The following is a 25,138-nucleotide window of genomic DNA, read 5'->3' as shown; positions in this document are numbered from 1 at the left end:
TATGGGGATTCCCTTGTGTGTTATTTGTTGTTTTTCCCTTGCTGCTTTTAATATGCTTTCTTTGTATTTAATTTTTGACAGTTTGATTAATATGTGTCTTGGCGTGTTTCTCCTTGTATTTATCCTGTATGGGACCCTCTGTGCTTCCTGGACTTGATTAACTATTTCCTTTCCCATATTAGGGAAGTTTTCAACTATAATCTCTTCAAATATTTTCTCAGTCCCTTTCTTTCTTTCTTCTTCTTCTGGAACCCCTATAATTCGAATGTTGGTGCGTTTCATGTTGTCCCAGAGGTCTCTGAGACTGTCCTCAGTTCTTTTCATTCTTTTTCTTTATTCTGCTCTGCAGTAGTTATTTCCACTACTTTATCTTCCAGGTCACTTATCCGTTCTTCTGCCTCAGTTATTCTGCTATTGATCCTATCTAGAGTGATTTTAATTTCATTTATTGCATTGTTCATCGTTGCTTGTTTCATCTTTAGTTCTTGTAGGTCCTTGTTAACTGTTTCTTGCATTTTGTCCATTCTACTTCCAAGATTTCGGATCATCCTTACTATCATTATTCTGAATTCTTTTTCAGGTAGATTGCCTATTTCCTCTTCATTTGTTAGGTCTGGTGGGTTTTTATCTTGCTCCTTCATCTGCTGTGTGTTTTTCTGTCTTCTCATTTTGCTTATCTTACTGTGTTTGGGGTCTCCTTTTTGCAGGCTGCAGGTTCGTAGTTCCCTTTGTTTTTGATGTCTGTCTCCAGTGGCTAAGGTTGTTTCAGTGGGTTGTGTAGGCTTCCTGGTGGAGGGGACTAGTGCCTGTGTTGTGCTGGATGAGGCTGGATCTTGTCTCTCTAGTGGGCAGGTTCACGTCTGGTGGTGTGTTTTGGGGTGTCTGTGGCCTTATTATGATTTTAGGCAGCCTCTCTGCTAATGGGTGGGGTTGTGTTCCTGTTTTGCTAGTTGTTTGGCATAGGTTGTCCAGCACTGTGGCTTGCTGGTCGTTGAGTGAAGCTGGGTGCTGGTGTTAAGATGGAGGTCTCTGGGAGATTTCCGCTGTTTAATATTATGTGGAGCTGGGAGGTCTCTTGTTGACCAGTGACCTGAAGTTGGCTCTCCTACCTCAGAGGCAGAGCCCTGACTCCTGGCTGGAGCACCAAGAGCCTTTCATCCACACGGCTCAGAATAAAAGGGAGAAAAAGTAGAGAGAATTAGTAGAAGTATGAGGAAAGAAAGAAGGAAAGGAGGAAAGGAAGGAAGGAAGAAAGAAGCAAAGAAGGAAAGAAAGGAGGGAGGGAGGGAGGGAGGGAGGAAGGAAGGAAGGAGTGAAAGAAGGAAAAAAAGACAGAAAGAAAGATGATACAGTAAAAATATAATAAAGTATAATATAGTTATTGAATTAAAAAATATTTAGAAAAAAAAAAAAAAGGGACGGATAGAACCTTAGGACAAATGTTGGAAGCAAAGCTATACAGAGAAAATCTTACACAGAAGCATACACATACACCTTCACAAAAAGAGGTAAAGGGGGAAAAATCATAAATCCTGCTCCCTGAGACCACCTCCTCAATTTGGGGTGATTCGTTGTCTAAAGGAGGGAGGGAAGGAAGGAAAGAAAGAAAGAACGAAGGTAAAGTATAATAAAGTTATTACAATTAAACTTAATTATTAAGAAAAAGAATTTTTAAAAAAAGTCATGGACGGATAGAGCCATAGGACAAATGGTGGAAGCTAGAGTATACAGACTAGATGTCACACAGGAGCATACACGTACACCTTCACAAAAAGAGGAAAAGGGAAAAAAATCATAGATTTCGCTCCTAAATTCCACCTCTTCAATTTGGGGTCATTCCTTGTCTATTCAGGTATTCCACAGATGCAGGGTATATCAAGTTGATTGTGGAGCTTTTTTTTTTTTTTTTTTTTGTGGTACGCGGGCCTCTCACTGTTGTGGCCTCTCCCGTTGCGGAGCACAGGCTCCGGACGCGCAGGCTCAGCAGCCATGGCTCACGGGCCCAGCCGCTCCGCGGCATGTGGGATCTTCCCGGACCGGGGCACGAACCCGTGTCCCCTGCATTGGCAGGCGGACTCTCAACCACTGCGCCACCAGGGAAGCCCGATTGTGGAGCTTTAATCCGCTGCTTCTGTGGCTGCTGGGAGAGATTTCCCTTTCTCTTCTTTGTTCTCACAGCTCACAGGAGCTCAGCTTTGGATTTGGCCCTGCCTCTGCGTGTAGGTCGCTGGAGGGCGTCTGTTTTTTCGCTCAGACAGGACGGGGTTAAAGGAGCCGCTGATTCGGGGCCTCCGGCTCACTCAGGCCGGGGGTTGGGGGATGGGGGTAGGAGGGGCACTGCTTGCGGGGCGGGCCTGCGGCGGCAGAGGCAGCGTGACGTTGCGGCAGAGGCCGGCGTGACGTTGCACCAGCCTGAGGCCCGCCGTGCGCTGTCCCGGGGAAGTTGTCCCTGGATCCCGGGAACCTGGCAGTGGCGGGCTGCACAGGCTCCGCGGAAGAGGGGTGTGGGGAGTGACCTGTGCTCGCACACAGGCCCCCCGGTGGCGGCAGCAGCAGCCCTAGCGTCTCCCGCCCGTCTCTGGGGTCCGCGGTTTTAGCCGCGGCTCGCGCCCGTCTCTGGGGTTTGCGCTTTCAGCCGCGGCTCGCGCCCGTCTCGGGGGCTCGCGCCCTCAGCCGCGGCTCGCGCCCGTCTCTGGGGTTTGCGCTTTCAGCCGCGGCTCGCGCCCGTCCCGGGGGCTCGCGCCCTCAGCCGCGGCTCGCGCCTGTCTCTGGGGTTCGCGCTTTTAGCCGCGGCTCGCGCCCGTCTCTGGAGTTCCTTTAAGCAGCGCTCTTAAACCCCTCTCCTCGCGCACCAGGAGACAAAGAGGGAAGAAAAAGTCTCTTGCCTCTTCGGCCGGTGCAGGCTTTTCCCCGAACTCCCTCCCGGCTAGTCGTGGTGCACTAACCCCTTCAGGCTATGTTCAAGCCGCCAACCCCAGTCCTCTCCCTGAGCTCCGTCCAAAACCAAAACCCGAGCCTCAGCTCGCAGCCCCGCCCGCCCCGGTGGGTGAGCAGCAAGCCTCTCGGGTTGGTGAGTGCCGGTCGGCACCGATCGTCTGTGCAGGAATCTCCCCGCTTTGCCCTCCGCATCCGTCGCTGTGCACTACTCCGCGGTCCCGAAACTCCCCCCTCTGCCTCCCGCAGTCTCCGCCCGCGGAGGGGCTTCCTAGTGTGTGGAAACTTTTCCTCCTTCACAGCTCCCTCCCACTGGTGCAGGTGCCGTCCTTATTCTTTTGTCTCTGTTTTTTCTTTTGCCCTACCCAGTTACGTGGGGAGTTTCTTGCCTTTTGGGAGGTCTGAGGTCTTCTGCCAGCCTTCAGTAGGAGTTCTGTAGGAGTTGTTCCACGTGTGGATGTATTTCTGGTGTATCCGTGGGGAGGAAGGCGATCTCCGCGTCTTACTCTTCCGCCATCTTCAAGGTCCCCTCTCCAGTTCATTCTTTAGTTCATTTCTTTGAGGGGCTTCTTCTGGTCATCTCCCAGACTAAGTTAATGACTCTCATATACACATCATTTCCTGCAAAATAATAGTCATCACAGTTTAAATCATTTACTTGTTTAATGTTTATCTCTTCTATTGGAACATAAGCTTCATTAGCAGAGACTGTATGTGCCTTCTGCATCTAGCACAGCATCTTTTACATCATAGATGCTTATAGGTATTCATTGAATGAATAGTATCTTAGAGTTTAAAATCTCTGATGTAATAGACACTTTGTCAAACACTGAGAACTCAGTCTTCAACAATTATTATTTGAGCACCTCAAAGTGCATAAATAATAGTTGAGGGACTAAAAAAAATTATAGGGCACCATCCCAGCCCTCAAGAGATGTTCCATAAAGCAGATGGGCCGTTTTCACGCAACGAATTAAATACCTACATAAATCTCAAGTACAAAAAGAGTGAGTGAATGAATAGATGATTAATTGAAATGAATAAGTAGTTCATTTTAGAGTTGTATAGACCTGGATTTAAACTTGGGCAAGTTAGTCAATGTCTCACAGCTTCAGTTTTCACATCTATAGAATGAAAATTATAAATGTTCCTATCTTGTAGGGTTCTTGTAAGAAATAAATGAAATAATGATCATAAAATACTTAGTAGAGTCAGGCACTTATCACACAATAAATGTCAGCTATTTATTGCAATAGTTGCAGTTAAACGCAACAGCAGCAGTTGTAGGAGAAAGAGTAGGAGTAGGATTAGGAGTAGGAGTAGTATAGTTAGGTTCCTGAAAAGAGGCAAGGTGGGATGATTTGATGAAGGGTCTATGAATAGCATATCCTTACATTCTCAGATAGACTAGGTAAGGAACAAACTGTTAAAGACTAACGCTGCAAGATTATCTTAGATCAGGAGTTCTTAAACTTTTGGGTTTCAGGACCACCTAATATACTTAAATTAATGATGACTCTGTATTAGCATTCTCTGGAAAAAACAGAACGAATACATCTTTTTATAGATATATAGTTATATATAAGAAGAGATTTAGTATAGAAATTGGCTCACTGGTTAAGGCAGATAAGTCCCACAATCTGCCTTCTGCAAACTGGAGAACCAGGAAAGCCAGTGGTATAATTTAGTCCCAGTCCAAAGGCCTGAATACTAGGGGAGTCAGTGGTGTAACTCCCAGTCTCAGGCCAAAGGCTTGAGAACGGGGGGACTGCTGGTATAAGTCCCAGAGTCTGAAGGGCCTGAAAACCAGAAGCTACTATATCTGACATCCTAGCTCAGAAAGAGACAATAAGAATTCACTCTTCTTTCACCATTTTTGTTCTATTTGGGCCCTCAACAGATTGGATGATGCATGCCCCCATTGGTGAGGGCAGATTTTCTTTACTCAGTCTATTGATTCAAATGCTAATCTCTTCCAGAAACACAGACACACCCAGAAATAATGTTTTACCATCTGTCTTGGCATCCCTTAGCCTAGTCAAGTTGACACATAAAATTAACCATCACAGATCCCACTGAACTTTTGTTTAGGTAGATTATATCCAGTGATGTGCTGGTAAATGTTTAACAACTGGGGTAAATGTTTCTTCAAGGGCAAAATTTTAGACATGTACCATTTACTGATTTCTGTGGTATAGGCACACCCACCATGTCTGACTTCAAACTACTAATATATCATCACTGAATGTGCAGAAATGTTGAGAAACACACACACACACACACACGGTATTTCCCATATAGGGATACAGTAGATATAATACTTTCAAATATGATTTATTGAACTGTCAGTTTATGTAATTTTATTATTTTATTTTTTTGTAATTTTATTTTTAATAATACCTTTTAACTAAGTAATATTGGTATGTATTCAAATGTGAGTTCATATTAATATATAAAGTTGAAGTTTAATAAAATTAATTTTTACTCCTTTATCAAGAACATTCTTAAGTGAAGGTCATCTTTTGTTTTCAATACTGTGAATGCCTGGCTATGAAGAATGCAATGGTTACTGCTAACAGTCGGGTGCCTCTGCCTTGATTTGTGCCAGCAGTTTCACCACCATTGCTTTTGTACTATCATTGCAAATATTGACACAGTGTAAAAGGCAAATAACATCTTAGTATTCTGATGAAAATAGTTTTGACTCGTCAGTAAGTGAAGGGGTCTCAGGACAACCCCCTACAGGGATCCATAAGCACACATTGAAAATCATTGTTTTATACTGTAGACTCCTTAAGGGAAAAGGTTGACTTTAATTTTTAAAAAATTATATTGCTTATGTTATATAATTTGAAACTCATTAACCCAACTACAACATGCAGATGTACAACTCTCCAAACATGTTTTAGTCTTACAGACATTAGGTATTTATCAGTTAACGTTTGCCTACAGAACACAAGCTCTTCAGTTCCTCTATTTGCTGACCAAGAAACTGTAGAACCTCTCTTCAAAAAACCCATTGAAGAAGTAAAGTAGAATGTTTAAAATTTTATTGAGAAATAGGGAATATGTTTTTTTGGAAGTATAACTTTTAAGCCCTTTAATTCATATGAGTGTGTTAGAGTGGCTATGTAGATATAGTTTTGTTACCATGAATGTTCTCGACACTTTGGCAAAGAAGAAGTAGGCCTTTGAGAACATCATATTTTCCTCATTTCTTTGAGACATGGACAAACTCAAGTAAATACATTCAAAGTCAGAAATAGACATTTAAAAACAAACTGGCCTAATATTTCCATATGGTTGCTTTTATTTTAAATGTAGATGTGACCTATGAGAGTGAGTCCTATAAATGCTTTTTTTCCCCCAGATCTTATTTTAAATGTAGAGCTTTTCTGTCATCCTTTGAGACTTTACATATCCCCATTACTTATATGAATTATTTCACAACAGTCCTAAATAGGAAATGATTAAGAGTCTATGGAAAAACCACAGCCATGAATCCATGGTATGTTCACTGAATCATCCAAATGGTAGGGTTTCTATTTTCTCAGATGCTGTTGTCTTCAATCAGATGCCTGCCATCACCCAGATTCCTTAATCGAGATATTTATTTCTTCATACCAGCTTTGACTGTCTAATAACCTTTCATTGCACCCTGCAGGACTCTTAAAACATTTCTTGCCAGGCAGGTGTAGTGATAATCAACTTCCTCAGCTTTTGTTAATCCGTGAATGTCTTAATTTCTCTCACACTCTTGAAGCACAGGCTCCGGACGCGCAGGCTCAGCAGCCATGGCTCACGTGCCCAGCCACTCCGCGGCATGTGGGATCTTCCTGGACCGGGACACGAACCCATGTCCCCTGCATCGGCAGGCGGACTCTCAACCACTGCGCCACCAGGGAACCCTGGGATTCTTGTTTGACAGGTTTTTTCTCTTAGCACATTGAATATATTGGCCCACTGCTTTCTGGCCTCCAACGTTTCTGATAACAAATCTGATATTTTATTGAGGATCCCTTGTATGTGACAAGTCACTTCTCTTTTGCTGCTTTTGAGATTCTCTTTGACAGTAAATTAACTTCTAAATTGATTAAAAATAAGAAAAAATCTTTTATATTTACTTAGTTTTTACAATTTCCCTCACTTCTTTTCTTTGTGTAGATCTAATTTCTATCTTGTATCCTGTTCCTTCTTTTAAAAAATCTTAGTTTTTCCTTTATGATCAGCTTTGTCTTAATCTTTATTTTGCCTTACTTTTATGAAAGATATTATTGCTGTATATGGAATTCTGGGTTGATAGTTTTTTCTATTAGCATTCTAAAGATGTCATTTCCATTGTCTTCAGGCTTGTATAGTTTCTGATGAGAAGTCTATTGAAACTCATATTTGGTCCTTGGTATAAAATTTTCCTTTTTCTCTGCTCTCATGATTTTCTATTTATCTTTGATTTGAAGCAATGTGACTATGATGTATTTAGGTGTGTTTTTACATTTGTAACATAATTTTTTTAATCCTGCTTGAGGTTCTCTGGGATTCTTGAATCTGTTTCATTAATTTTTCAAAAATCCTTGGCCATTTTTACTTCATCTATTTCTACCTCATTTCTCTTTCTTCTACTTCTGGGACTTCAATTACTTGCATGTCATATTGTTTGATATTGTGTCCTAGCTCTTGGAGGCTCTATTCTCCTTACTTCCCCTCCCCTCATCTTTTTCTTTTCTCTTGGTGTTTCTGTTTGGAAAATTTCTATTGATGTATTGGCAAAGTTACCTATTCTTTATTCAATTCTAGTCTGCTAATGAGCCTGTCAAAGAACTGCTAATAAACTTAACCTCTGATATTGTGCTTTTGCTAGCATTTCCACTAATCTATTTTAAAAGCTTCCACCTCTGTGAAATTCCCCATTTGTTTTTGCACGTTGTTTACTTTTACATTTTGTCTTTTATTAATCACAGTTATTAAGGTATTTTTTTGTGAGTTCCAATATCTGAGTCATCTCTGAATCTGGGTTTATCTCTTGACAAAAGTTTTTTTTTCCCAGCTTTTTAGTGTGTCTCAATTTTTGACTAAATGTCATACATGTATAGAACAGAAAAGACTAAGGTAGATACTGCTTATGCCCAGATATGGGTACATCTCTCTTTATATCAGACAGTTAATGTGGGGTTGTTGTACAGTAAGAATTTGTTCTTTGCCTCGAGTTCCTGGGATGGGGCTTCTAAACCCTTGGAATTTCCTGAGTGATAGGAGTGTCTTTAATCTTTGTGGTGGGCTCAAAGGGATTAGAGTTTTGAGGCTTTGAGCCACATGATATCAGCCTGACCTTCTGACCACTGGAGAGGTGTCAGGGGCTGGAGATTGCTTTCTGTCACATGGCCAGTGGTACAATTAATCATACCTATGTAATGAAACTCCAGTAAAAACTCTGAACGTTAAGGGTCATTTGAACTTCCTGGTTGGTGAGCACATCAGTGTGCCAAGACGGTGATGCATCCTGATTCCATGGGGAGAAGGCATGGAAGCTCCATGTTTGGGATCCTCCAAGACCTTGCCCTAAGTGTTCTTTACTTGGCTAAACCTTATTTGTATCATTACAGCAAAACTAGTCATAAGTATAATGTTTCCTGAGTTCTCTGGTTTATCCTAGAGAATTATCAAACCTGATAGGTTTGCGGGAACCCCCAAATTTGTGGTAAGTTGGTCAGAAGTGTGGGCAGTCTGGGTATATCTAAATTTATGAGGGAATTTTGTTGGGGACTATGACCTCAACTTTGGAGTTTGCATTAACTCCAGTGGATAATATTATATCACACACAGCCAAAAAGTACATGAAAAGGTACTCAGCATCACTAATCATCGGGGAAATGCAAATCAAAACCACTATGAGATATCACCTCACACCTGTTAAGATGTCTTTTATTAAAAAAAAAAACAAGATATAACAAGTGTTGGCAAGAATTGGAGAAAAGGAAACCCTTGTACACTCTTGGTTGGAGTGTAAATTGGTACAGCCATGATGGAAGAGTATAGAGGTTCCTAAAAAAAAAAAAAAAAAAAAACCAAAAATAGAACTACCATGTAATCCAGCAAGCCCCCTTCAGGGTAATGCAGGAAATGAAATCAGTATCTCAGAGACATCATTGCAGCATTATTCACAATCTCCAACATATGAAAACAATCTAAGTGTTAATGGATGAATAGATACAGAAGATGTCAGAAAATGTAAACATATAATACGATTTGGTCATGAGAAGAAAGGAAATCCTGCATTTGTGACAAGGATGAGCCTGGAGGATATTGTGCTAAGTGAAATAAGCCAGACAGAGAAAAACTATATGACATCACTTGTTATGTGGAATCTTAAAAAAAAAAAAAAAAAAAAAGTCAAACTCAGAAACATAAGGTAGAATGGTAGTTCCCAGGGGCTAGGTGGGGGAAATGGGGAGATGCTGGTTAAAGGGTACAAACTTTGTTATAAGATGAATAAAGTCTTCAATATTTAATCATTAAAGTTCAGTAGCAATCATTAGCATTAGCAGACATCTGCTTTGTATTGGTGTAGGATTTCGGGGCCCAAAATCATTTCCTGCCTCCCTCCCAGGAGAGAGGGTTTTTATTTCTATCCTGCCCTCAGCAACACTGGATCTCTACTTGTATCTGGGGCTAGACTGTTCGCTACCCCACACGCCCCCCCCCCGCCCCCACACAGACAGCTAGGTTTTGTTTCTGTTCCTTCCTTAAGCGCAATGGAATTTTCTCTGAGCCTTGGAGGTAAGAGGGCTTGCTGCCCCTGCTCTAGCAGCTTAAGACTTTTAAGAGAAGGGTTTGGGAAAGCAGGTGAGTCTTTGGGCATGTCACCCAATAGCCGCCTATCACTTCATGTTTGCCTGTGCCACTAAAGGCATCTCTGCAGGTCTCCTGCCCTGCTCCCAAACTTTCTTGTTTGTGTTTGGTAAAGGTCTAACTTCTCCTTTGGAAGTCCCTAGATATTCTAAACTGACATGCTACCCACACTTGGCCTTTAAGAATGTTTTTTTGTTTTGCTTTTAAAACATGTATTTATTTGGTTGCACCAGGTCTTAGTTGCGGCAGGCGGGCTCCTTAGTTCTGGCTAGCCAGCTCCTTAGTTGCAGCACGTGGGCTCCTTAGTTGTGGCATGCAAGCTCTTAGTTGCGGCATGCACGTGGGATAAAGTTCCCTGACCAGGGATCGAACCCAGGCCCCCTGCACTGGAATTGCAGCCTTATCCACTGCACCACCTAGGACTCCTAAGAATTTGTTAACATTTTAGTTGATTTCTTCCTATCCAGCCATCTTTGACTCTTGTGCTCTACTAAAGATGAAATGGGGGACTTCCCTGGTGGTGCAGTGGTTAACAATCCGCCTGCCAATGAAAGGGACATGGGTTCGAGCCCTGGTACTGGAAGATCCCACATACGGTGGAGCAACAAAGCCCCTGTGCCACAACTGCTGAGCCCGCATGCCACAACTACTGAAGCCTGCGTGCCTAGAGCCCATGCTCGGCAACAAGAGAAGCCACTGAAATAAGAAGCCCATGCACCGCAACTAACAGTAGCCCCCGCTCGCCGCAACTAGAGAAAGCCCACGTGGAGCAATGAAGACCCAATGCAGTCAAAAAAAAAAAAAAAAAAAAAAGATGAAATGGTTTATTTCACAGATACTGAGTCCCATCAATTTACTTGGTTATCTTGAGGCCTCAACTATCTGATAGGCTCAAGAAAAATGATTTTTATAGATTACCTGGCATTTTTTTTGTTAAGATGGAAGAAACATTCTCATGGAGATTTTTACATTCTAAGTGAAATCAGAACTCTCATCTCCTTATTCTTACAAATGAATTTTATTCATTTTCAATTATGAATAACAATTACATTAGAATCTTGACTAGAATTTTACTAAACTAACTTTGGTGGGATGAACAACATTATAGTATTTGGTCTTCTTATCCAGAAATACTGGTTTTTCTACTCATTTATAGAAAAAGCACACTCCAGGTTCCTTATGATATAGAGTCAATGATTTAATTGATTTTAACTTAAATTCCATATTAGCACAAACATAGAGGTGGCTTCTGTTATTAAAACACAGTTAAAGATAAACAGGAAAATCAGAAATTATTAGATTGGAACCAAATAATCATGTAGGTATTGAGAATCGTAACAGAAAGTAAGCATTGTTTTAGCTCTGAGATTCCTAAGAGACAAATCAAAATGCAAATAGTGTGTTATATAGTTCTCTTAGTTTAATACAAAGAATGCAATTTTATCAGGAGAAATTTTTCTTGCACTGAATCCTAGGAGGACTTTTTAATGCAGTTCCTTTTAGAAATAACAAGATACAAATTGAGTTCAAACACTGTTTGGTCGAAAATAGTCAAATGTCTTTCAAATGACCACTTCTTTTCCTCACCATAATAAATGCCAAGAGCACATTTCCTATATTAATAGAAAAATCAATAAGTGTGAAAAGCTGAAGTAACCCTGACAAGTTTTTCAGAACAGTTGTTGAAAATATTTAGAAAACACCTTTAGTTGGAAAACAGCAGAAACAAAAATAGAAATATCACATTTCATATATGCAATAGAATACAATGCTGAGTTTAGTTCCATAATAAAAGTCATACCAATTTTTATGTGTGGCCAAGGATGGAAGTATGGATAAAGAAAAAGAACTGAAATCAAGGTAAAGATAACTCTGCTTACTGCCTTCAAGTCTTGTTTGGAGAGGAACCTCTGGAAAACCATGAGTTAGGATAATGCTAGTCTACTAGCATGTCAGAGGCAGAACCCTTATAATCTCTAGAAATATAATTTGTCATTCCTCCAGGTAACTCCCTTAAGGGGGTTTGGTTCCACCAATGAATAAAGTTCCTAATTCTATACTAAGTTCATCCTTTGGGACATCAATCTCATCTCTTGCCTCTTCCCCAAGCTTCTTCCACCAGGGTGCTTGTATATGCTTCAGGGTGGTAAGATGGGCCTGCTTGGCCTTGGCTGCCACAGGCCTGGATCTGCTTAGGAAGAGCTCAGGTTCTTTTCCTTCTGCCTCCTTCAGACTTGGTGCTTCTGTAGTAAACAGAAAATAAAAAGGTGAGTGGGAGAGTTCTGTACCAAACAAACAGGAACTTGGAAACTACAGTGTTGGAACTCTGCAATAGCAGGCAAAAACAAGGTTCCAACTCTGAGTCTATTATTATTGTCAGCTGTAGATGGCATGTGACTATTCACAAGTTGTAGCCCATGCTTCTGTGTTTAAAGGGAAAGAATAAAAGAAAGAGGTAGATTTTTTTAGATGGTTTATTTAAAAGAGCAGGAACTTTTAATATAATAGCAGAATCCTTACTGTAGGGATTCTGTACAGAGGCTCAGTTCCAGCCACCTATCCATTCAAAAACACAAAATTTGCAAGTAATGGCACTAAAGAGAGGACCCTGGCCCTTTTTGCTCCACAAATACTAAAAGTGTTTCAGAGGCCATTTGAGACACTGGCTTCATGGATGGGATCTTTCATTAAATGCACCAGTGGTTGTGAGAAGCAGATGAATTAATTTTTGTGAAAACACTTCATTAAAGTGCCACCATAACCACTCTCATCATCTACTTTTAAAATATGTTCAAAAAGCTTTTCATACTATATAACAGAATCTGGCTAGTAGGGCTCAGCATCTTTATAATTAATAACTTTTCTGAGTTGACACATATCAATGATCACAAGGCTGAGGGAAGCAGTCAAGAAGGTTATGGGGTCTGCATCATTTGAAATCATTGTGTGGTGATATGATCTAGAAGGAGAAATTTCTGAGGATAGGAGATGGGTTAATAGACCACTAAATGGTGTTTTCCTTCTGAAGATCTAGATGTCACAAAATCTTACATAGGCTGTTCCTTTTAGGAAGCAAAAATGGAATGAGCACATACTCATCAACTGTTCGATGTTGGTGCTGATCCGAGCCATCAGTGCCTCCCTGTGCTGTTGGGCTCTCTCTTCTAGAGCCCTGCCCATGAAGTAGTGTTGCAGTCGTTCTTGTGCTTGGGAATGGAGCTCCCTGCTGATCACATCTGATACCTCAGAGCCCTGGGAACAAAGGACAAAAAAAGTGTCACATGAAGGACACATATATCAAAGTATGTTTCACTTAACCACTTAGTAGAGGTTCTAGAATGCTTAGCTGTCTCTCATCAATTGAATGTTATGGTTGATATCTACCTTGTACTCTTGAACAAGCATTAAATAGCCTCTTAAAAGCAGCTTTAAATGAAAATGCAGGTGGGCCAGATTCTTTTTGGTATGCTCCTATACCTCACTTCCTCACATAGTATGGTATTCTGGGAGAAGAGATAAGATTGAGAAATCATAGTGAAAATTACAAATGGTTTGGTAAAGATACTGGCCTGGAAGAGGAGTAACAAGACCAATCCTTTTGTTCTAGCCCCACCTGGTAAGACTACCTAACTTCTTGTCCTATCCCCACTCCCAAACTTATCTAAGCCATAATGTTATAATGGCTTCTAATTTCACAGAACAAGGGACAAAATCATTCAAAGGACCATATTCTTTTGGCTAGTCAGCTACTTTAAAAGGAACTTACCTAATTAGTTTGGACAAGGATGAAATAATCTCAACATTGAAGCTGACAGAGCTTCTGACACCCCAGCTTTCTCAAATATTCCAGTTCATGGATCTTGGATACAGCCCTGTTCCAGCTAACACCTTACTTTTCAGCCACAGAGTATCAGGTGTACTAGAGTATGGCTAAAGCAGCACTTCTTTTTTTAACAGGAGAATGCATCACAATCACACACAGTGCATTAAAAAAAAATAGAGATCAAAGACCTAAACATAAGGACTAAAACTATAAAACCCTTAGAAGAAAAGACAGAGGAAAAGCTTCATGATATTAGATTTGGCAATGATTTCTTAAATATGACACTGAAGGCACAGACAACAAAAAACCAGACAAACTGTACTTCATCAAAATGAAAAAGTTTTGTGTATCAAAGGACACTATCAACAGTAAAAAGGCAGCCCACAGAATGGAAAAAAATGTTTGTAAATCATACATCTGATAAGGGATTAATATCCAGAATATACAGAGAACTTCTAAAACTCAACAACACAAAAACAAACGACCTGATTAAAAAATGAGCAAAGGACTTGAATTGAAATTTCTCCAAAAGAGATATACAAATAGCCAATAAACATATGAAAAGATGTTCAAAATCACTAATTATTAGAGAATGCAAATCCAAATCACAATACCATTTCACATTCATTAGGATGTGAAAATAATAAATGTTGGTGAGGATGTGAAGAAGTCTTGCTGATGCAGTACGGAAAACCACTAATTTGAAGTGAAGTCTCCTTTACTATTGACTTTACTTATATGGTCCACGTAATTATAAGAAGACGCCAAATCCATTGACTACGGTAAAGCAACTGCATTACCTTATGCCAAAAATAAATGTACATATACAGCTGAGACACTTATTTGTTGGTGAATATCACCCACTGCAATAATGTAACACTAGTACCATGGCACAAAAGCCTACATACTGGATGTCTTCTGATATAGTCATCCACTTGTTGCTTCAGTTCAACTCTGCGTGCATCAGTGAGTTCTCTGAGTTCTTGCCAAGGAGCAAATAGTTTCTTTTTCTTACGGCACTTTGCTAGGAATTTAAGAGTCTGGGACGAAAAAAAAAGATTTGTGATTTTTTTTCTTCCCTAACAGAATTATTTCCTTCCTACAAAAACATATGATAGTGACAACAGCTGTTAACCCTCTTATGTATGGGGAGAAAGATAGGATTGTGACTGGGGTGACAGAGGACAATAACTTTATCGTTATATTCTTCTGTAGTGTTTTAATATTTTACAAGGATATATTCATGTATTATTTGTACAGAAGGCAATAAAGAAAAAAAAAGGGAAATCAGCTTTGGGTTCTAGTCTTAATTCTAGTCCCTTATAAAACTGTTTGATTTGGGGCAAGTCATTCAATCTCTATAGGATAGGTTCTATGTCTACAGAAAACAGGGATCCCAATTGTACTTAGCCAAAGGATTGTAAAGATCAAGGAGAAGGTATACAAGAAAAAGCTTGGTAAATGAATGTGCTTTCTCCTGTCCTTCAGAATGAATTCCTGGTAAGAAATCTTTTAACAGGCAAGATGTGGAGACACATCTGAAATTATTCTGCCCAATTTTTTTTCACTCTTCTCCCTTCTTTGTAGTTTTTATTTTCATCAAAGTTATATGTTCACATTGCTTAAGGCAATGGTTGGCAAATTATGGCCCACAGGTCAATCCAGCCTGCTGCCTGTTTTTGAACAGCTGAAAAATGGTTTTTTACATTTTATATGATTACAAAGTTCAAAAGGAAAAGAATTAATTCATGACATGTGAAAATTATGTGAAATTCAAAATTCAGTGTCTACAAATGTTTATTGAAACAAGAGTCATGCTCATTTGTTTACATACTATCCACAGCTTCCTTTGGGCTACAACTGTAGAGTCGAATAGTTCCAAGAAACTGTATGACCTGCAAAACCTAAAATATTTTACTGTTTGATGCTTTCCAAAAAGTTTGTTGATATAACTATTGTTTAAAGTGTCAGTTTTAGAAGAATTGTTAAAAACCTCTCCCCCAAAGACAGCAACTTTAGTTCTTTCAGGTTTTTCTTCTGATGTTTATCTCCATCTACATTTTTGTGATTTTTTTCAGTGATAGGTATTATCTATTGACTTTCTTGTATGAAAGATAAGGACTTAGCTCTCTTTCACACATACTTTCTATATCTCCAAATATCCAATATTATTAAATCATAATTTTAGTTAATGTTCAGTGTTACATTATTATGACTACATAAAGGCTATTCATTTTTCAACCATGTAGTGATGATTACTTTTTCTTCCTTGCATATTTTTATTTTCACTGGAATTAATAACTATTATTTTCCTGTGCTTATTTTTCTATATATTTATCACTGATTATCACAATTTCTGCCCTAACTGTTCATACATTAAAACACATCAGGCAATCTATCAAATTAATTTCCTTAGATACACATATTCTGGAGCTTTCTGACTTGTTCCAATCTGGATAGATTATTCCCTATGCTTGGTGCATAGCTGCCATCCCGAGATCTCCCATTCCCCATCATCTTGGTGACTCTTTTCATCTTTCCTTTGTGTTTCCTGGATTCCATGTTGTCCTTTCTTGGGTTATTCCTTTGTTTCAGAGACTTTGTGATGCATAAAAATGTCTTTAGTTATCTTTACCTTTAACTGGTGGTTTAGTTGGATGTAGAATTCTAATTGGAAATCATTTTCCCTCAAACATTTGACAGCCTTACTCCAATATCTTTTAGCTTCCAATAATGCTGTTGAGGAGTACTTTTCACCCCCATGTATTTCACAATAATGTGAAATAGATGTGAGTGTATTTTTGTCATTGTATTGGACATTCAGTCTTTTTAATCTAAACCACATGATATTCAATTCTGAGAAATCTTAAATTATTTGATTTCTTCTCCTCCAGTCTTTTTTTTTTCTTTGTTTCAAATGTTTGACCTCCTAGACTGGTTCTGGTTTCTTTTTGCCCTGCTCTCTAGATTTCCCAAACCTTTTTTTCTAGCCCTTTTATTATGTCTTTTTTTTTTTTTCTATCAAATTTTATTCCATTTGTTCCCTGTTATCCAGCATCTTGGTTTTTGTTTCATGTATTATTTTCTTTTAGCTCTCGGAGAAAATAATACATTTTAAAAGTTTTCTTATCCCTGCAATATCTCTATTTCCACCAAGTAGTTTTATTCTATTTGTTTTGGCCTTAGCTTCCCGCAGACGTCCAGTGATACTTTCAGCTGATATTTAAGAGTGGGCACTAAAAAGCTGTTTAGAAATGCTGAGCAGATGGGTAGGGTTTATCTATTCTGTACTTCTTTATAGGGCTACTGAACTGGGCTGTTTCATTGGAGTACCTCATTGTGAGTACATGTATAACTATTCCCTTGGGCTGTTCAGATTTCCTAAAGAAAATGTTTTCAACCTACTGTTTACAGGATACAAGCCTGGCTGACAGCACTGAGACCTGAGAAGAAAAAAGGGCTTGGAGGTTTTCACATTCAGTATAAAGATTTCCTTAATACCCTTGTTTTTACTATAGTACTTAAGCCTTCAACTGCGCTTACATTCTCCTATTGAGAGATTTTCTCCTTTTCTTCTATTCTTCCCTTTTCTTGATTTTTCTTCCTTGCTTCTCCTTCTATCTTTCCTCTACTTCCTGCTTTTAGTATGAAGCCAGGCTTATGATGCTACTCTGGAAACTCAGAGTAAAGTTTCCAGAACAGAGGAATTTTTGCCCTTAGATCAGAAAAGTCCACCTTGACATCTCTGTCTCTTTTCCTCATTCTTTGTCATTTTAGAACTCTCTGAAATTGTATTTATCTCCCAATGTTTATTTTTTCAACTGGTTTGTTTCAGTAAGTGCTTTTGTTGTTGGTCTTTAATAGATATGTATATTTGATACTGTTTTGCTATAATCAAGTAGCAAGAATTAGCTATCATCCTGGCTCTAGAGAGCAGATGCCAGCAAACATCACCTTCTTTCTGAGCTGCTGCTGCTGCTTTTTTTTTTTTTTTTAAGAAGGAACAATTAGGTTTATTTGCTTGTGCCAGGAAATATCTCACATACATTGCTATAAAAACCATGTTTATCACTTTAGTGTGGAATTCTTTAGAAGCATTGGCAAAGTCAGCTTTGGAAACTGGATGCACTGAACTGGTGGATGCCACAAATGGAAAATTCTAGAAGGCAGCCAGACCTGCCCTTGTGCTTGTCACTAGTTTCCAGTCTTTGATTTCCAGGTTTTGGCTCTTTCAAAGCCATTTTTCACATTTCTGAAATCAAGAATGGCCTGAGAAATCTCTTCATTTGTGTGCATCAAAAATGAACCTAGAGTAAAAAGAGACATTCAGAAAGTTCTGGGTGACGAGAATATTTTCTTCTACCACTAAAATGGTGCATATTTCTGTAGTTCTTAATTTGAAACAAACTCAGGCATATCTGAATAGCAAACGGTTATTCTCCCAGCATCAGATCCTCGAGGATGGTAAAACAGGTTTTTAGGATTGTGTATGATTATAAAGACCAAACTTCAGATAAGCATATGCAATTAGACCTCACTCATCCATTGCAGGCTGTCATCAGCAATGGCAATCTCTTTATTAAAAACATTCTTAGGTTTGGTTCTATCGTGACCATTTTTGTAGTTTTAGTTCTTTTTACCTTCTTTATTTTTTTTAATTGAGGTATAATTGACATACAATATTATATTAGTTTCAGGTGTCCAACATAATGATTCGATATTTGTATATATTGGGAAATGATTGTCACAAAAAGTCTAGTTAACATCTGTTACCATACGTAGTTAGAGAATTTTTTTTTTTCTTGTGATGAGAACTTTAAGGATTTACTGGGGCTTCCCTGGTGGCGCAGTGGTTGAGAGTCTGCCTGCTGATGCAGGGGACACAGGTTCATGCCCCGGTCTGGGAGGATCCCAAATGCCGTGGAGCGGCTGGGACCTTGAGCCATGGCCGCTGAGCCTGCGCGTCCCACAACGGGAGAGGCCACAACAGTGAGAGGCCCATGTACCGCCAAAAAAAAAAAAAAAAAAAAAAAAAAAAGATTTACTGTAGTTGTCAGTTAAATAGCATTGGCTGATGTCAAGAACTGAACTGATCTGATAAAAAAAAATTGGCAAATCTTGTCATAGTTTTGGTGTCTCTGCAGTATATGAGGCTGTGTCCTTACATGAGGGGTCTAAGTCATTTTTGAAAACTAGTAGCACCTCATTGACAATAACAAAAGATTACAAAAATTTCAAGTCAAGAAAGAATCACATTTTGGATTCTTTAGGGGTCAGCACACTTCTCCATGTTGAACTGTTTCTCTCTCTCTTTTAAAATTTATTTATTTAATTAATTTATTTTTGGTTGCGCTGGGTCTTCTTCATTGCTGTGCATGGGCTTTCTCTAGTTGTGCACAGGCTTCTCATTGCAGTGGCTTCTCTTGTTGCAAAGCACGGGCTCTAGACACGTGGGCTTCAGGAGTTGTGGCTCACAGGCTCTACAGCACAGGCTCAGTAGCTGTGGCACAAGGGCTTTGTTGCTGCACGGCATGTGGGATCTTCCCGGACCAGGGATCGAACCCATGTCCCCTGCCTTGGCAGGTGGATTCTTAACCACTCGCTACCAGGGGAGTCCCAACAACTGGTTCTCTTTCTTTCTTTTTCATTTTTTTTTTTTTTTGCGGAACGCAGGCCTCTCACTGTTGTGGCCTCTCCCCTTGCAGAGCAACAGGCTCCAGACGCGCAGGCTCAGCGGCCATGGCTCATGGGTGCAGCCGCTCCACGGCATGTGGGATCTTCCCAGACCAGGGCACGAACCCATGTCCCCTCCATCGGCAGGCAGACTCTCAACCACTGCACCACCAGGGAAGCCCAGCAACTGGTTCTCTTAATGGCTTAATTCCCAGGAATTAGGACAAAGTGGCTTCTCTCAGGATCCTTGTTCTCCACATGGACACTGTCACCTTCCCCCAGCACAGCTGTGTGATGAGGTTCTATCTTTTGTTGAGTGTTAGGTCCAATATGCACGTTTCCAGATATGGTATAAATGAAGCTTGATCACCCTTTAGGAATAGGCTGGGAATGCTTTGCTCCTTGGTCCAATCTTAAGTCCAAATATAAAGTTGGTGTGTAAGTGTAAATCTTGGACTTGATTCCCAGGGCTTCTCCAGAAATGACAGCAACAGTAACACCATCCTTACGGGTTTAGGGATTTTGCTGCTTTTTACTTCCTGGTACCAAGGCTCCACCATCTTCTGTGAGCTCCTCAAATTAACCCACAGCTGTAGGCCATGGACTGACTCCTCCGAGCAAGGCATCTCTGCACAATGCCCCAGCCCATGGTCATCCACTGCAGGTCTCCTGTGTTCAACTGACCAGCATGTCCACAGAAGTCTTCGCTGGCCATGATAACCCCCTTCCAGGAGGTAATACACTGTTTCAAAACCTCAGTGTGGGTGATCAGGAAATCCACCCGGTCTACCGCCTTTAAATTCATCAAACAGTAAAAATGGATCCAGATTTTTAAACTAAGGTCAGCCAATGCTTCTGCGGACCCATGCTCCAACCCCTTCTGACTGCTCCCAGCTAAGCACTGAGGGTAACCTTGCAGGATGCCATATAAAGGCTAAAATGCGAGCACGCTGAGGCTTAGCAGATTGCAGTGCTCTGCAGAAAGAAAAGTCATTTGCCACTTGCACCAAACTGCAGAGGACCATTTAAGCATCCCTGGCCATCTCCCTTGGAGACTCCCCTGGGAGTCTAAAGCTGGCCGGGGAGGGTGGGGTCCTGCTAACTGATTGAAGGCACCGGCCCCGCCTGGCCCCATGGGTACCCGGTACTCCAGTGTGCTTGGGGGCCCCTTCTGAGCTTAAGAGATGAAAAAGCAAGAAAAGAAAATCCTGGAACATTAAAAAGGAAAAGACAGCTAATTCTTCAAATTTAATTCTAATACTATACCACTACATAGAACTCCAACTTGTTTACGTAAGGATGTGTAATTTGAAATTAGCAGGTGTACATAAGGTTTTCTTGATTTTTATCTATCTGAAAAACAATGCCTCTCTTTTACGCAAAGTGAGGGACAGAAGGTAAACAACAGTTCTGGCCTTTGTCTGCCAAGGACACTAATAACCAGTTCCTCCTGAGGGATAAGTTCAATGAAATGATATTCCAACTTCCTTCTGTGAAATTGATAATTATTTCCTTTTCTTTGTTATCAAGGTCATCTGCAGTGCTAATAGAAATATAAAGTGAGTCAAATATGTAATTTTTAATTTTCTGGGAGGCAGAATAAAAAGGTAAAAACAGGTGAAATTAATATTTTGCATGTACTGAGTTACATAAGCATAACTCAATATATGTAAAATATTAGCATTTCCAAATGTAATTAAGACTCCGTGCTTCCACTGCACCACTGCAGGGGACACAGATTCCATTCCTGGTGGGGGAACTAAGATCCTGCATGCTGCCATGGAGCCCAGCCAAAAAAAAAAAAGTCGGTAGCCACGAGGTAAAGGTATTAGAAAGGACCCAAGGCACTGATATCCATGGGTCCATGGGTTAATCCTTAGATGGCACTGCTTAGCAGAGGGTAAACAGCAGATGTGGGTGTGATTCAGAGATGGTGCAGGACTGTTTGTTGCACACATGGCCTAAAATCCCCAAAAGAGCCTGAGAAAGATGGAGGCAGCAGACATCTCTTCCTATTTCCCTAGTATTTACTCTGTTTTTTAAGTGGTTTAAAAAAATCTTTGTAAAAGCTTAATCAGAAAAATCAATAAGGAGACTGTTCAAAATCTATCACTGTGAAAAACTGAAATTGACCTAAAGTTTAACAATAAGGGATTTAACAATAGGGATTAACAAACAAACAAAGTTTAACAAAAAGGGATTTAGGTCAATAAATTGACCTAAAGTTTAACAATAACAATAAACAATAAATAAGTTTAACAATAACAATAACAATAAAACTAAATGCTACATGATCTGAAATCCTAATATGAACGTTAACTATGTATAATAACTAGATATTAGGAAAACTGGTCATTAAGTGAAATAGACAGCCTTGTACTATGCTTTTCCAAGGCAATAAAATATTACTATGCTCCAGATAAATCCCAGGAAGATCATCATTTAAGAACACCATTCTATAATTCAAGAATTATAATGATCTAATTATACCTAATGTATTATCTGTGCATTAAAAAACATCTAATATGATAAGCTGCTCCTACGCAGGACTTTACAATTGACAAAATACTTTCCCATAAATTAGGTCATCTGATCCACATAACAACTGAGTGAAAAAGATAGGGTAGACATTCATTCATATGTCAAGCACATGCAGGAAGCTGACAATAAATAAGACTTCGTTCCTTACCCTTGAGATTCTCATTGCTCAAGTAAGAAAGAAAAAAATTAACAAATAACACTGCATTTTGGTAAATGATGTACAAGGGTCTATGGAAATACTAAGGACTGAATGTCTAAATCATTTTGGCCAGTGATAAGGATGTTCTCATCTTAAGAAACTAAGGCTCAGAAAAGCTAAGTGACTTGACCAAGACTTTACAGCAGATAAACAGGAAAGTCAGATTTGAACCCATGTCTTTGCCTCCTAATCCAGTACTCTTTTTACTAACTCAGACTCACTGCTCTTTGAAGTGTGACAGCTGCTTTATACTCCACAAGAGATGGCCTCTGTTGGCGAAAATTCTTCCTTTCCCTGTACCCTCTCCAATGTTTCTGGATAATCAATGCTGATTTCTCTTCTATTTCCCGATTATGTTTTTCCACCTGACCTAAAAAGATAACAAACACTATTACAACATACTCACTTCTATGCTTTCTCAAGTTTTAGAATCAGGACAATGAAAGTACCAACAATCTTGCAGTCCTTTTATTTTTTTCAATATTGATTTTCCCAATTCTATTATTTTACAATGGTTATAAGATTTTAGAAACAAAGCGCTCCAAAAGCTTTCTCAGATTATGCATCTTCTTTGGAAAAGACTCATCGTTTTTTTTGTCTCAGAGGAATGAGAAAAGGGCTAAAAATCCAAGATAGCAAGAACATTTAGAATAAAATCCAAGATAGCAAGAACATTTAGAAAAAAGAATCACAAGTAAATAGTTAGAAAGTCATTCAGTACTACCAAAAGGGAAAAGCACATTGTGTATATATGTTACCTACTCTGCGTGGTTCTAAATTTCTCTTTAGTCACTCAGTTCTACAGATGACTTTCTTTTTACTTTCTGGGAGTTAGGCAGCATACAGTCTAGGGTTCACAGTAGCTAAGTGACAGAATAAGGTGGAAGGTAAAAATAAAAAGCGATATATTTGAGAGACAGTACCAAAAATTTATAGGATTTAGTGGTGAATTAGATGTGGAGGGGGGAAAAAATTCTAGGATGTCTCATAGATGGGACACTGAGTAGACTGTTGGTGCAATTACCTGAGAGATGAGGAATACAGGAAGAGGAAATCAGTGAGGGAAGATAATGACTAGTTTTGAGGATGCTTGTGGATATCTAAGTAAAGCTAACCAATAGGCAGCTGGCTACAGGGCCAATGTAGTAGGCACTAGCCACAACTGGTTACATAAATTTAAAGAAAGTAAAATAAAATTTTAGATCCTCAAGTGCACTAGCCACATTTCAAGTCAACAGCTACCTCTAGCCATTGGTACTGTGAAGATATAGAACACTTCATTTTGTAGAAAGTTCTACTGGGCAGGGCTGGTCTAGAGCTTAGGAGAGAGGGTGAGGATGCAGACAAGATTCCAGAGTGCTAAGCACTCAGTTGGTAGTTGAAGCTGCAGTTATGGATGGGATACCTCAGGAAGAGCAACATGAAAATAATGGGGTAAGGATGGAACCCTGGGAAACATCTGTATTTAAGGGAAAGAAAGAGAAATATGAGGCTAGTGAAGGATACTGGGAATGAGTAGTAGAAGGGGGAAGGAGTAGAACTAAAAAGGAATCTTGAAATGACTCAGATCTCCCAGAGTACACTTTAATATTAATTTCAGCTTAGTGTGTCGAAAGTGGCAAGAGGTGTCACAAGGTTTGTACTGAGTTCTGAGGGCAGAATGTAGCAATATTCTAACACCTTACTTAAGTTCAAGGGGGTTCTTTCTTTATGTCAAGGACAGATATCTTTAAGCATAAAATTTTGTTTCACTAATTTATCTGAAAGAAAAGAAAAATTACTGGAGAGATTGCTCATCATAAACTAATAGGCCTTAATCAAAAAAAAATAGTCACTTTTTTTGACTCAAGAGATTTAATAAGATTTATCTGAAAAAGGAGAAACAGGGAAAAGGTCCACATTAAAAAAAATAAATCATCAGGTAGCTGGGAAATTTGGTTTATTAAAAGATATCCTAATCAGTCTTAATTACACTTATAAAATTGATACTGCCACACACCTGGATGAACTATTTCAAGCATACTCAGCCGTAATTCTCGGGAAAGTCTCATGGCTCTCTGCCTTTGAAGTTGCAGTTGTAATCTGCAGTCCTCTTCTTCCTTCTGTCTACTTAGCTTCAGTAACATCTTTGTTCGCTTAGATCTGTGATGGAAACATTAAGTACACACAATTTTCATAATTATATGTCCACCCAAGAAGTATTTATGAAAAACGGCTTAACCTCACTAGTAATCATATAAATACAGACAGCAAAAAAAATTTCAAAGATAATTCCTAGTGTAGTTAGAGTATGATGAAATAAGTTTTCATGTGCTGCTCTACAACCTTTCTGAAGAAATATTTTGGATACATGCATCAAAATATTTCTGAAGAAATACTTAAAATATGTATCAAAAGCCTTAAAAATGTTAACCAATTAATTCCATTTCTAATTATTTTCATAAGGAAAAATCCAATACGTATGTAAAGACTTATGTTAAAGGATGTTCTCCATAGCATTACAACAGTAACAAGTTGAAAACAAACCATATGTCCTACAATAGTGAGTTATATAAATAAATATTGGTTCATTCACTGGACAGAATTCTATAAACTATGAAAAAATAAAAATTTCAAAGAAGCAATCACTGTCCCTAAGGCAGACAAAGAAGAGACAGAGTTATGCCCTTAAGCTCGGTTTCAAGGGGGAAGTTGAAGGGTAGTGGAATATGCCACTCTGGCATAAAGATCGTTTTGAGGTGGAGGCAAATGAGAATCAGGAAACACAGAAAGAAGCCTTCCCAGAGGATCTCTTAACTGACTAAAAGCAGAAACAGCTGAGAAATGAGGACTGCCATAAATTTCCCCTCCCAAGGAAGTTTTATGGCCATAGAGATGGAACTGCACAAATAACCCATATCTTCCATAAGTTCCCCAATATATTTACCTTCCCCAATATACTTACCTTCCCACAGTTTGTTGCCCTCAGAAGCCTAAAATTCTTTTCTTTTCACCTGTCACTTCTCTATAAATTATTCTTTGTTAACATCTATATAGGCCCCAATTTTTTTTAAGGTAAGAAGTGGATTTATTTAGAGAAATACATGTTCCATAGACAAAATGTGGTCTGGCTCAAAAGGCGA

The 25,138-nt window shown here is 39.4% G+C and overlaps 1 protein-coding gene and 1 pseudogene across 8 annotated transcripts in view; both read right to left on the bottom strand.

The window, feature by feature from the left end:
- Positions 1 to 10,957: 10,957 nt before the first annotated feature.
- Positions 10,958 to 25,138, bottom strand: part of IQCB1 (IQ motif containing B1) — a 47,254-nt gene continuing 33,073 nt past the window's right edge. For 6 of the 8 annotated variants that reach the window (XM_032631336.1, XM_032631330.1, XM_032631332.1 and 3 more), the window contains 5 exons: positions 24,016 to 24,158; positions 22,238 to 22,386; positions 14,512 to 14,643; positions 12,876 to 13,032; positions 10,958 to 12,023 (listed from right to left, as the gene is read on the bottom strand). In XM_032631336.1, coding sequence (XP_032487227.1) covers positions 11,794 to 12,023; positions 12,876 to 13,032; positions 14,512 to 14,643; positions 22,238 to 22,386; positions 24,016 to 24,158 — 811 coding nt within the window. In that variant the 3' untranslated portion in view covers positions 10,958 to 11,793. The remainder of the gene's footprint in view (positions 12,024 to 12,875; positions 13,033 to 14,511; positions 14,644 to 22,237; positions 22,387 to 24,015; positions 24,159 to 25,138) is intronic. The other 2 variants (XM_032631337.1, XM_032631338.1) reach the window with 1 other exon arrangement.
- On the bottom strand, positions 14,651 to 21,461 carry LOC116753512 (annotated as a pseudogene).

The sequence above is a fragment of the Phocoena sinus genome, chromosome 4 (assembly GCF_008692025.1).
Source record: "Phocoena sinus isolate mPhoSin1 chromosome 4, mPhoSin1.pri, whole genome shotgun sequence".
Classification (NCBI taxonomy): Eukaryota; Metazoa; Chordata; class Mammalia; order Artiodactyla; family Phocoenidae; genus Phocoena; species Phocoena sinus.
This window is presented reverse-complemented; position numbering and strand designations above follow the sequence as displayed.